This window comes from Metarhizium robertsii, assembly GCF_000187425.2.
Source record: "Metarhizium robertsii ARSEF 23 chromosome Unknown MAA_Scf_2, whole genome shotgun sequence".
NCBI lineage: Eukaryota > Fungi > Ascomycota > Sordariomycetes > Hypocreales > Clavicipitaceae > Metarhizium > Metarhizium robertsii.
In genome coordinates this window covers 5,594,953-5,608,497 of record NW_011942160.1, presented here as the reverse complement: position 1 = coordinate 5,608,497, position 13,545 = coordinate 5,594,953, and the positions used below count along the sequence as shown (strand labels likewise).

Below are 13,545 nucleotides of genomic sequence, written 5' to 3'. Positions count from 1 at the left end.
TCCGCCACAGTTGAGCCACAGCAACCGCCACAACTGCTGATCGTCCCGAGTCACAGGAGATGTTCAGGGTCACTACCACATTCGCATGGCCGTGGAGGACATGGACGCGATGAGGGGATTAATTTACGCGGCCTCACGAGAAGCCGCCGTCAACAGTGCACCTCGCATGCCTGATTCGGCTCAAGCGCCCAGGGCATTCCCACACATGAGACGACCGAGCCTGCGCATGACTGCTCGGTACGCCGCTTGGCTTCCTCTTTGGCCTCACCGTCAAGAGGCACCAAGGCTTGCCCAATCGCGACGCACGAGTCCAAGTCCGGCAACTGGATCGAGGCTAAAGGACTCCGCGGCCCCTGACGACTCGGTCTCGATGTGCTTGTTTCTGTAGTTCGTCTTCGTCGCCTATCCCCCGTCATGGGCGTATTGGACTAACTGCTGTTGGGTAGTTCCTGATATCTACCCCTTGTTTTGGGCTCCACTCACACCACCTGCCTTCACATTCACACTCACACTCACATTCACCTTTACACATGGGCATCGTAACATCCAAGGGCCTTTCTATTCATGTCCAAGCTATGCTTCTCCAAACGGGGTATATGTTCTTCCATTCTGTGTGTCAAAATGTCATGAAAAGGGTCTTCTATAAAAGTGTCCTTAAAGAAAGTAGAGAAGTATCAAAAAGTGTGTCAAAGAGTGCGCGGCTCGGGTCTCGCCTCCACCTCCGGTCCAAGTGTAGATGACGAGAGGCACCGAGCCTGTGGTGAAGTGAAAGTACAAGTAAATGATCAAGGGCCGTGGCCAACCCACTCACTCCGAATCGTAAAACGACAAGTTTTTTCTCCCTACAGCCCCGTCCCCCCAAAAAAGAAAAAGAATGATTCCTTACCCAGCTGCGCCTGTCCTGCCTGAAGCTCTATGTCAAGTTCCTTGTCAAACCCACGAAATCTCGGCTCTTGGTCTTTTACCAAGACGCGCGAGGGGTATCTGTGGTGTCCTGAAATTTTTTCCCCCATTTTTTGCTCCGTATGTAAAACATAGCATCGTGAAATGTCTCGATTTTGGCGCTCAACGCCTTCTGAAAAGGGCAGAATTTGTTGGAATCATCAAGATTCGACAAGATCCATCGCCCCTCTAGAAGAAATAGCTTGGCTGGTTTACCAAGCCCCCCAAAGAATAAATCACAGGTGTTTTGATGAGTTGGCTGTACTGTGGCTACGAGAAGTTGATGCCGGTGAATCCTTCGCCGAGAGTGGTGACGAGGTCCGACTCGTGGGTAACCTTGGTCTGGACATCGTCGGGGAGGTAGTAGGCGTTGTTGCAAGGGAATACCGGGCAGCCAGACATGGGAGACTTGCCGCTAGCGGGATACATCTGCTTGACATTGTTCTGGTCTTTGGGGTCGACGATGGCGGAGACATCGAAGTAGGTCATGCCGCCCCAAGCGCCAAAGTTGACCTCACCAAGCATACCAGGAACATTTTTCTGGCCCTTCTGGACAGCGTAATAGTTACCGATCCATTGGTCAGGGAAGTTGACAACAGTCTTCTGCTTGTTGTTGCAGGTGACAGGGGCGACCTCGGGGAAACCAGGGTTAGGGGTGAAGTAGATGGTGCGGACGAGGTCATCGAGGGTCCAGAAGGTGACGCTGGCGGCGCTGGCGGCAGCTGCGGAGGCAATGAGAGCCAGAGCAGAGGTAGCGAAACGCATTTTGGTGTTTTTGAGTTTGCTTTGTTTGCTTGTAGTTGTGTTTGTAAAGACTGTTCGTTGTCTCGAGAACTAGCCTCAGAGATGTACTGTTCAAGGGATTGAAGTTGCTGAAAAACGGAACCTGGCCGTTGTATCGTTTGCTTGCAAGGAATGGAGAAGCAGTCGAGAAAAGACGAGCTTCAAGAATGAATGTGAGTCCGAAGACTAAACACAACAACAAGTGATAAAAATGATGGTAAGGCGGTATGGGGAGCAGCCACAATGGGGGAAGGATGCTTGGTTTATATGTTCATGGCAGCGGTCCAAGAAAAGCGCTAGCTGCTCTCCGGCCAGCACAGACACTTGAGACTCTTGTAAAGAATGACAATGCCATTCTTTTCATGGATCCACGCCACGCGGACCAAGCCCGAGTCCTATTACCATTCTCCTCCGGGAGGGGGACAGCAAGAATCTGGTCCACCGCATACAATTGTACGATGTAATATGCCTGGTGCCCTATCCACACGCCCCAAGTGACATGCGCTGGCATCTCGATCATGGCGGGTACATCTCTTGGTTGCCTTGGGTACATATTTGCAATAAGTACCACCTTGGCATCTGAAGACAAAACCCAGGCAGGCTCGCCACGTTTGTCTCCCGCATCGAGGACGATTACTTGCGCACTAGTTCCCTATCATCTCCATTAAAGCGGAATGGGTCCTGGGCTGGCCCACAGACTACCAAGTAGTTGCACCAACCAGTTGCAGTGGTCGACTTAGATTTTTGTCCATTGTTGAAGTCGTAGTGGAGGGGCGGCCGGGCCCTTTGCGAAAAAAAAAAAAAAAAAAGAGATGTTGACGGCGAGTAGTTGTATTCCAAAGCAGCGTGCCATAGCGTCAAGAACGAAACCCGCCTGGTACAATAAATACATGTCGTCTTGCAGAAGCGGTATGGAATGGCTCCCGAGTAGGAGTAGACGGAGGCAAAAGGAGGGCGCCAGGACGGTAGTCGTATGCGCATGTACATGCTACACAGGGTGTTCCCCTCGCGCCCATGTCCCATAATACTCCATGTCCGTACCAGACTTGACTTAATGCCGCAAGGACCAGGATCAACTGACAGGCTCCAAGGCGTCTGGTTCGTTCAATGTTTGGGACAGGGACACCCTTCTGTGGCGGTCCGCCCCCGCCAGGAACAGAGTTTTCCAAGCTGTTCGAAAGAAGCTTGGCGCAGGGCCACCCACAACCTTTGGTGCCTCTCTCATCCCAATCATGCGCAGTAGAAAGATGGGCTGTTCACGTCCAAGGTTATTTGGGAGGGGTTTCGCTCCCGTCGGCGCATTGTGTATTTCATCATAGGCTTTGCGTGGTGGCCTCGAGCATGCCCATTCTTTTCGCCACTCCCGCCTTCCGGCAAGTATTATTATTATTATTAGACGCGAAACAGTTTGACAGTTGACCAAGCGCCTGGCCCTGCGAGTGGGTTTGGTGGAGGAGCATCGTGGTTCCTCCCACTCCGTAGACAAGTTTAGAATGCGTGCAGGGGCCCCGGTTTCAAGGTCGCCCCAACAGGCAAACAGCCAGACAGCCCGCCAGCCTGCCCCTTGCCAAGCTTCACTGGTGCTCCGTAATCGACTGAATTAGCATGTAAGTGGTTAGCACACGGTGCGCACGGCATCGCGGCAAAGCGGTTGGGGGGCGCGGGTACCTGACACGTCCCAAGTCACCTCGAGCAGATCGAGGCCTAGAAATCTGAGGACGAACGGCGGAGCTTGTTTTCATGCGGGGCCATGAATGCCCGATCGACCCGTAGACAGCCTGGGTGTGCGTGTCTGCGTTGGCTCCATGTACGTGTTCTGTTTGTGGTCTGTTGTTCATCCTACCAGCCCATGACTTGCCAATCATCATGGTACCAGTTGACGACTTATGACCTGGGCAGCATCGCACCGAGGTACTCCGTACGGCGTGCAATATTGATGCGCCAGCCAGCCAGCCAGCCAGCCCGCCCGCCAGCACGGCAGTTCAGCTGAGGACCCGGGGCCGCGCCTTGCTTTGTACTCCGTAGACAGTGAGAATCTTGGGTGCGAGGAGACGGCCAACGTTGGAGCGTCTTTCCGCGTGGCAAGATCGTCTGGTTTGCCCGTCCTTGCCCGCCGCCGCCGGTCTTGTTTGAAACAAGAAACGAAGAGCAGTGACAAACAAGCAAACGCTGGCTTCGCGCCGTCTCCCCTCGGTGGCATTATAGCATAGGCCGTGGTTGTCCAAGTCCCTGCTTCCAAACCTGGTAGTACTTGGCCATTGGCACAGCCATCGCCATCGGCTCATACCGTCCTTCTTTTCCATGCCCGTCGCAAGTTCCTCCTGTCCTGGTCCCCGTCAATTCAGAGGGGGTGTCGTGGCTGGGGCTTGCGTGGCCGCCCAGGGTGTCGTTGCCAGGATTGGCGGAACAGCGTTGTATTCGGAGATGTGCATGGAGTATGTAGCAATATGAATTGATGATTCGTGGCTCCAGTTGGCTTCGGCGGGCGTTGGTGGCTGCCAGGTACCCGATCGGTTGGCCCAGAGGGCCAGTTAGTTAAATCTCTCCAACACCAGGCTCGAGTCGAGCCATTTTGTTCGAGAGGTTCTCCTCCATTCCCTGTCGAGTGTCTGGTCGCGAGCCATGTCGCCTCGGCTGAATATCCCTTCCAAGTCCAAGCCAGACACCAACCAACCTTTGATCCGACCTTCCGTGGCGCAGACACGGGCACCATTACTTGATACATCACCAAGCTCTCAGTCATCAACCCATCCCCGCCTGGAATGGGCTCTACCATAAGAGTCTCTAGGTGTCATCTCCAATCGTGTGTCTGTGAACAGCCCTCAACTGCCGTAGCAAACTGGCGCCCAAAGCAGCAAGGCCTTCGGTGTCTTGCTGTCTTACCCATTAGTCCTAGGTATTTACATGAAATACTAGCCAGCTTGTGCACACTGTGACACAGCGGCGCGATACAAGCTACCTGCGTTGCGGCGGTCCTCTTGGTACGTAGCGTTGATCTACTAGGCTCCATAGCTGCAGAAATCTTCGCCTTCCAATAGCCTGGGCTACAGATTGAAGCTAGATGGACTAACGGTCCCTGTTCCTGATGATCATTGCCAGAGCACGCATGCAAAAAGGTTCCAGACGCCATCAACCCCTGTGCCTAGCGGCCATGACCCAGAGCCGGAAGCCCGGATGAGGGCTCCAATGCCTGCTAGATCAGAGACATATCAGATGGTAACGGTCGTGTAAATCCAATGAGCTGCCCAGAGAGACACTTGGTTTCTGAAATTCTAGCCGTGTTCCACAACACCTGTCCCGACAGCCGAGTGGTTGGAGATACGACGAGGGAAGTCCGAAGGCCGGGCAACTAGTACCTGCCTAGGTAGATAGTTACATATGTACAGTATTGAGCTTCACATGGTAATGCGGAATGCCGGAGTAAGGACTTTTGGTAAAGAGGCCAGAGAGCACCGGGGACGCTGCAGAGACGCACAACAAAGATGCCGTTAGATTTGGTCTCGCGCATGATTCTGTCCCTCATGGCAAGTCCAGGAAGAATACTTTGGAGTGCTCCATACGGAGCACAAGCTGAACAGCGGCATTATGGTGGCGTTGGTGCCAGACCCTCGCTGCATGCTGTTCTCTCATAATTGTCTCATCCATCAGACGGTGCCAGACCATCAACCCGTTGTGAGGAAGCCATCATACTTTTGTTCATGTTAGTTGACGTGCCGAGAAACGAAAAAAAAAACTAAACGCCATGCCTCTAGTGAGCTGCGAGCAGACACGAAATTTTTGCAGTGCTGTGCCCGGTTGCAGCGATTTTTGAGTTTTTTTTTTTTTCTTTTTCGGCGAAGATGGGAAAACTTTGGAAACTTTGATCCACCAGCTCAGACTGAAGGGGTGCAAAAAACAGACCGGTAATCTTGTTCCCCCACCTGCAGCTGGAGACTCGCATTTGATGCAAGATAACCAAGCACCAGTGGACTAGGCGGGAGCCGATGCCTGCATGAGGCTTTTCTTAGCGCTGTAGTCAGCGCGTACATAATTGATGCTGCTACACCGTATCACAAAACGCTGTGAGCACTGTATTTGAAAGCATTAGAGAAGCCATTGTTCAGCGGCATGTCTGCTGAAAATTTTCAGCTTGGCTACGGAGCAGAGCTGAGAAAAAGCTCAAAGGCTCAAGTGCTCTTGCACCATTTGATGCCCCGACATTCAGGCTTCAACATTAGAGGCAATTGATTGGACAGGTCTTGGTGTCGCTGGGCCATGCCAACTCGAGCCTTCTTCCAGCCTTCCAGCACAAATAGACGGCAAACAAGTCAGCATGCAATCAAGGTTCATGTTAGTATTCGCTTTTGTTTGACACGCAACATGTTGTCGTGCTCGGGTAGTGTCGGAGCTCTTGTTCAGAGTGACAGCACCACAATCTATGAATGTCGACAGTATGTACCAAGAACGCGCCATCTGCAAGCGTAGAGGAGACAGGATAATCAATCGTTTCCCAAATTCCAATCTCGGCGCCTGGAAAATGGACAGAGGCCAGGAACATATCTCCACTGTGCCTAGAACACACGTTTCTGCAACAGGAGTAAGTTCGGAGTATTAGCATTGGGTTCAGCCAGGTTCAAAAGATGATCATATCAGAAGCACCGAGAAAATAGCAAAAGGTGGCCGTTTACAGATCATGGCTTACGCCATTTCTCCCTTCAGACGGTGATTCGAGCCATCTGCGGCGTCGCATAAGTGGTGTACTATGAGTTCCGATCTCGTCTAATACACATCACAGGAAGACAATTCCATTGTCATGCAGGAGTCCACATGCAGTACTGACAGGATGTAGGCACGGCAGAAATGTGCCATCCATCGATGGTCGATAGCTAGAATCCCATGTCTGCATATCTAGACGCCGGAAATTCCGAATGAAGCAACCGTTTGAAAGAAGCAGACTTGAGAATGAAGATGTACGCATTTCGCAGCGAGGGGTGCGTGCTTTTGTGAAGAGTAAGAGACCGTTTTGGGGGAGAGAGACGTACTGTATGAATCTTGATTACACACGGTCAATTTACACCGTCACCACTCGACTACATTTGCGTTTGCTGGACCGTGCATTCTCGACGTCGTCCTACATGTTTGAACGTCCAGCGATATCCAGATTCCAACGTGCCAGAAGGTATCACTTCGCAAACGGTTCACTGCGATTCAGGAAACCGACTTCTGAAAACGATGTTTTATTGCTCTACTTCTCACCTTCTTTTTCGTGCCATCGCTACGATGGGTGCTGTCTTTTCCGGTAAGACAAGTGACGTTTGGTTTGTCTCACCTCAAACGTCAAATCAGATCTGTATGATTCAGCCGTCAACAACTTAAAGGTTGACTAGAGATGCGTTCGGAGCTACCACAAATTATTCCCGCTTCTCTCTATTGCTGCCTAGTAGCTCGCGTGCAATGTTTCCTCATCTTGAAGGCCTTCCGTATGTCGCATTTGGACGAGCGACTAACTTTCAATCAGCATTCCAGTCTCGGACATGACAAGCGAGCAGAAAGTTTAATCTATCGGAGATATTCTCTTTTAGCATATCCGCCAAGCAGATGTCAGGGAATCTCCCGAGCCTTTAGCCGGAAACCAAACAACCTCCCGCTTTCATTGCCGCCATGGTTCCACAAAGTAGTGGCGGGAGGAACACGGGCAAGTTTAATGCCACTCCAGGCTGCCAGATGTTCCACGGTTGCCGGCTAGCGATGATTCGCCCAGGCTTGAGGACAGTTGACCGTTGATCATGGTCACCGAGAGGCTCGGTCCGATAGGGTACAAAGGGAAACCTCCAATTGACCAGATGGTTAACAGCTACGCAAGCTCATAATACGCCTCTTCGTGGAGCTATGATGTCTGGCTTTATGAGCCGCAGTATGTTGTGTAATTCTCACCTAGAAAGCATCTGATAGATCCAGGTCCTATTCCTTCCGCTATGCGAAGCCCCGAGGTATTCTGGGGGTCACGAAGCTGGTATATGACCAGTCTAGGCGTTTCCACTAGTGTGAAAGTTTTGCTCGTGTGAGTTCGAGGCCATTTTCAGCAATCATCACCAGTATTTCAATACGCCGTGGACGTACAACTTTTCTTCATCGTTTCTCCAAGATCAATTATGGCCGCACGGGGATTAAAGTTTTGCACAATCTAACTCATCTCCACCACACCAGCTGTCTCGAGGAAGGGATTCAATCCTGTTTCGTTTGTACTACACGGCATGTTGCTGGAATTATTGCATCGAAACAGTCTCAGCCGCATCGTTAGCGGCTCGTATTTGTGGTGTTGTGGTCTGGTAGCATCTTCGATTAAGCTTAGAGTACCCGTCAGATTCCTCCACCAGCCTTTGAGGACCTTGGCTCGAGGTACGCAAAATGCAGGTACAGGAATCGTTGAGATATGCGTCTACTAGCTTGTGGGACGAGCTTTCGGAGACTTTTCCGTGATGTCTCACTGCTCCCGAGAAGCTTGGTCCATTTCCGGCGAGCTGTTGTTAGCGGCATCGGGTCGCAAATAGCTGAGACAATGTCTCACACAACCTTCAACCTCCAAACTTGTCTGAAAGCGGGTTTTTATTCTACAACGTTGCTGTGAAAGCTGGTCTTGTAGTTCAAATCTTCGAGCGCATACACAGATAGGCTTTCATTAAAGCTATGATGAAATGTTTCTCTTCGCTTCCTCACGGGTACAAATATCACGGTAACCTCCCTCGCTCTCAACAGTTTTGTCTTGCCCGGATCCAACCAACTTCATCGACTCTCGCTCATAGCAACCAGCTGTCAACAACTTCACAAAAAAACGAAAAATGAGGTTCTCCCAGGTCTTGACCATTGCCTACTTGGCCGCCGGCAGCGCTGCCGATGAGCAGCAGCCCAGCCAGGCCATCAACGCTGCTGCTGAGTCGTGGATATGGAAACCTGTCAGCAAGCCGCATGAACCTAGCAAGCCGCCGGAATCTACCAGGCCGCATGAGACTACCAGGCCACATGAGACCAGTAGGCCACATGTGTCTACCAGGCCGCATGAGTCTACCAGGCCGCATGAGTCTAGCAAGAAGCGCGAGTCTACCAAACCGCATGAGTCCAGCAGGCCACATGTGTCTACCAGGACGCATGAGTCTAGCAAGAGGCGTGAGTCTACCAGGCCGCATGTGTCTACCAAGACGCACGAGTCTAGTAAGAGGCGTGAGTCTAGCAGGACGCATGAGTCCAGCAGGCCACATGTGTCTACTAAGACGCATGAGTCTACCAAGAGACGTGAGTCTACCAAGACGCATGAAACTAGCAAGCCGCATCGTACCAGCAAGACCACGGAGCGTGAGACCACGACAGAGCACAAGACCACGGAGACGGAGCACAAGACTAGGACAAAGCACGAGACCAGGACCAAGGAGCACAAGGCCACGGAGACCGAGACGAAGCGCAAGACCAGGACGGAACGTAAGACTAAGACGGAGCGCGAGACCGAGACGGAACGCAAGATCAAAACGGAGCACGAGACTAAGACCAAGGAGCACAAGGCCACGGAGACCGAAACGGAACGCAAGACCAGGACGGAGCGAGAGACCGAGACGGAACGCAAGACCAAGACAGAGCGCGAGACCAAGACCAAGGAGCATAAGGCTACAGAGACCGAGACAGAGCGTAAAACTAAGACAGAGCGCGAGACCAGGACCAAGGAGCATAAGGCCACAGAGACCGAGACGAAACGCAAGACTAGGGAACATAAGGCCACAGAGACCGAAACAGAGCGCGAGACCAGGACAAAGGAGCATAAAACCATAGAGACGGAGCGTAGGACCCATACCAAGGAGGAGCACAAGACCAAGGAGCACAAGACCAAGGAACACCATACTGCGGTCACCACCAAAGTCATTCCTACGGCTTTCACAACTTTCTGCCCGGTAAGTGCAGGTCCACAAACAAAACGCTTTTTTCTATAAGAGAGCAAGAAAGGTTGCGCGGCGGACCGCAGGCATTTGACAGCATTGGCTAACATGGCTTGATACAGGAACCCACTACCATCACCATTAATAAAGAGAAGTTCACTGTCGTTACTCCTACCACCCTCACCATCACCAACTGCCCTTGCACCGTTACCGAACCTATAATCACTCGCGTCGAAACCGAAGCTCCCTCCGCTCCGATCTTCACTGCCGCCGCCGACAAGGCCAACGCTGGTATTGGAGCTTTCGTTGCTGCCGGTTTCGCCGCCATGTTGCTCTAAGCGTATCTCACGCTGTCAAGTCAGCGCCTTTCTGTGCTCCAATCTTTAGTCAACCTAAAATAAGGAGTTTGGGAAAGCACTTTGAGCGGTTCTAAATCGATGGTACAAGGCGTCTTTCGGCGTTGGAAGGGAAGTGTTTCATTCCTTTTTCTCTTTCCGATGATGGAACAGAGTGGCTCTGAGCCTCCACTGCTGTCTACCTCCGAAGTAGACAAAAGCCTGGTGTTTATTTCGGGCTGTCCTTCCTTATATATATCTGCATCGAATTATGCCTGACTTTCGTTAATTCCTCTTCTCTAATTCCTGGGGGCCGGGATTGTGTTAAAACGCCGTGCCTCGCCTTGAGGCATGCGGGCTGAGATGGACCGCCTATCCAGTTTACCAGATAAGACTTTTTAGTATGGTTAGTTTTGGTTTTGGGGGAAAAAAATCTTGGGTATTTGGTAATTTATTATCTACTTGGGAACAGTCTCGTCCAAATATTTTGCCGGCCAGGTGTGATTGCTAGTACTATGTACTACTTTAGAACTTCATTGATGTTGTTGGAAGAAGCTACTGGCTAACTACCGGGTTCGCGTTTATACACGATTGGACAGCGACTTTGAGCTGACCAGCCGGGTCACTCACGCACAACTCCGTAACAGGCATCTGTCACTAGATATAAGGGGTAGCTAGTAACACACAACAGTATGTGGCGTGGCCACACCCATTTCTTGGTGCAACAGCATCATAACATGCCACATTGACGTAACTCGTAACAATCCCTACTTGTCCTACACAACGCCCACATACGCCCAGCGGAGCCAAGCACCGCGCGCTAACTATCCGAGCCAAACATGCCCGAAGCCTCCATCCGGGACCTAATCTCCCTCACCAGCGCCTTTGCCTCCTCCACCTCGACGCCGTCCTGACATAGTTCCGTGGCAAGCCTATTGGCAGTGGTATAGTCAGACGTGCGCATGGCGAATCTGGCGAGCCACATGCGTGCTTTGCTCGTAGCAGCCGTCACGCCCGTTCCCTCTCCTCCACCATCCGCACCCGCAGACCCGTCCTCCCTATCGGCGTAGTCCTCCGACGCGGGCGAGTCGGTATGGATCATGACTGAGGATTCGCCGAGATTATTAGCGTCAGCGGCTCCGCCTTCTTCCTGGGCCACGCAGAGCTCCATGTAGGCCTTGGCTTCCTCCTCCTCGCCGAGCTGGTCGTACATGGCGGCGATCTGGAGCAGAATCTCTGGGTCCATGTGTCCCGTCGCGCCGCGAGCACCGAGGAGATCGCCGCCACTGCCGAAGCTACTACCCACATCGTAGTAGGCGTCTGCGAGGAGTGCTCGTTTGAGCGCCTTGATGCCGTCGCGCTCGCGGCCCATCTTTTGGAGGCACGAGCCCACCGCCATCCACATCTTGCCGTCCCAGGGCCGCAGCCCGGCCGCCTTTTTGTAGTACCAGAGGGAGTAGGTGTGCATCTCGAGCATTTCGTACGTCTGGCCGAGGCCGTACCAGGCCCGGTAGTCGCGGCGGTTGACGTCGACCGCGCGGCGATACGACTCAATGGCCGCGTGGGTGTTTTTCAGCTCCACGTATTCGTGGCCCATGAGCGTCCAGGCTGATAGGCACGAGCGATCGAGGGTTAGCGCTCGTCTAAAGTACTGGACTGCCTTTTCGTGCATGGATAGGAGGGAGTAATAGTTGCCGATTACGACACACGATTCCGGACGGAACTTGTCGACGCTCGAGCAGAGGTGTGCTACAAAGGCCAGCTTTGGGCGCATGTTGAGGACGTAGAGGATGTTGGAGTAGTGGTCTAGGGAGTCGAGTCTGTGGGGATGCAGCGAGAGCAGCCGGCTGAAGTGGTGTTCGGCTGCCATGAGGTCTTTGGCGTGGTATGCTAGCAGGGCATTGCAGGTGAGGAGGAACGAGGACGTCGGGAATATTGATAGTAGCTGCGCGAGGGAGTTGGCGAGATTGGGTGTCTGTTGATATAGTTCGAGGGACGTGTGGAGATGAAACATGAATGATACGATGTTTTGAGGGCAGTGCCGTGCTATTTGATTTAACTGTGGATTGAAAATTATTAGTATGACATATGTATTAACAAGATAATGCCAACTTACTTCTTCGACCCTTGATATGATAGATGTCATTTCCAGCCAGCAACCCCAGTTCATGGGATATTTGTGAACGCTCCGGACAAAATAATCCATGGCCTGAGCGTCATTCTTCTCCTTTGCAAGAACCATGCCATATCTACATAGTCGTTAGTCCACGCACAGTATCTTCCAGCGACTCATCCTCCCCCTAACTCACAGATATTCCAACCACCCCTGACTACCCAGCACTTCATCGTCCGTCGTCGTCCTCTCCTTGAACCAAGCCGCCAAATACCTCCCCACCACCAGAAGCTGCTTATTCACCACAGTCCCCAGGTCCTGGGGGCCCATGACCATCTCAGACTCCTCATTCTTGCGCTTCTCCCCAGACATAAACTTGGCATACAGCGCAAGAAACAAGCTCTTCTGGCTGAGTCTCGGTAGCGGGGCTGCACCCGACGCCGGACTTTCCTCCACAGCTTTCGCCTTGCCCTTTGATCGCTGCGACGGTGTCAACACGGTAGTTTCAGATGGCGACGACAGAACAGACGATAGCAAAGACTCTGGGAGGAAAACCGCAGCGCATCGGTCGAACTCTTTACAGTCGAATAGAGACTTGGCCAGTAGATACTTGCTGAGTTCCTTGGTCTCGAGGGCAGCTTCCTCGGGGTCCGCGTTTGGTGTGAGTATTGGCGAGGTGTAATTAGAACCGTCCGCAGGGGTGGCATCATCGGCTGCGTCGGTTTCGGGGAGCGCATTGAGCAGTTCGGCAGCCCTGGGGTGGGCGGGAAGCGACGTTGTTAGCGGCACTCGTCGAGAGTCGATGTTATGGATTTGACAAACCATTTCGCCGATTGGTAAAGGCATCTCTCGGAGCACTTTACCGCAGCATCTTGGAGAGCACTTCGCAGCTGCGAGATCTCTTGCGCACTAAGCGCCATTGCTGGCGAAGGTGGCCGTCCAGATGGAATCGGAGTTGGTTACCGCATCAAAGATGCCCGAGGTAGAGGTGCTCTCCCACGAACGCGTAAACTTGCTCAGAGTTTGGCAAGTCAATTTCACGTCTTTTTGCTCTCGAACTTCGTGTGCAGTGTCGTCGAGTTGTGTCTTGCGTCGCCAAAGCGCGTGTATTGACTATGGTGGGCTGTGATTGTCGCGTAAATGACAAGCTGCTTGGAGATCCCAGATGATACAGTTCTCGCACTGTCCTCGTCACTGTCCGCCCAACAAGCCTTTCATACCATGTCAAGTCGTCAACGTACATGGTAGAGCAAATCAGACTCGTACCTTCAGCAACCTCGCTTGAACTGGCATGATCAAGTACTGCAGATTCTGCTTCGATAGCAAAATTCGCTCCCTTTTCAGGAATCACATTACAACGTCAATTACGAGAGTACTTTTGTACAGAGTATAAACGCAACCTAAACCGAACCGCCCGAGTACTCAAAGCAAAAACACACAAGGAAACCTAGTTGGACACAATTTCTCAGCC

At 52.2% G+C, this 13,545-nt stretch overlaps 3 protein-coding genes across 3 annotated transcripts; 1 reads left to right on the top strand and 2 right to left on the bottom strand.

The window, feature by feature from the left end:
• Positions 1–1,212: 1,212 nt before the first annotated feature.
• Positions 1,213–1,707, bottom strand: MAA_09172 (uncharacterized protein; the record flags this gene model as incomplete). The annotated part of the gene is made up of 1 exon (XM_007827170.1): positions 1,213–1,707. The coding sequence occupies one exon, from the start codon at positions 1,705–1,707 to the stop codon at positions 1,213–1,215; it is 495 nt and encodes a 164-aa protein (XP_007825361.1).
• Positions 1,708–8,543: 6,836 nt separating this feature from the next.
• Positions 8,544–9,964, top strand: MAA_09173 (uncharacterized protein; the record flags this gene model as incomplete). Its single annotated transcript, XM_007827171.1, has 2 exons — positions 8,544–9,641; positions 9,749–9,964. The coding sequence occupies 2 exons, from the start codon at positions 8,544–8,546 to the stop codon at positions 9,962–9,964; spliced, it is 1,314 nt and encodes a 437-aa protein (XP_007825362.1).
• Positions 9,965–10,781: 817 nt separating this feature from the next.
• Positions 10,782–12,994, bottom strand: MAA_09174 (anaphase-promoting complex subunit CDC23; the record flags this gene model as incomplete). Its single annotated transcript, XM_007827172.2, has 4 exons — positions 10,782–12,020; positions 12,078–12,210; positions 12,271–12,828; positions 12,897–12,994. 4 exons carry the CDS (start codon positions 12,992–12,994, stop codon positions 10,782–10,784), a joined length of 2,028 nt encoding a protein of 675 aa, XP_007825363.2.
• Between the last annotated feature and the right edge of the window lie 551 nt (positions 12,995–13,545).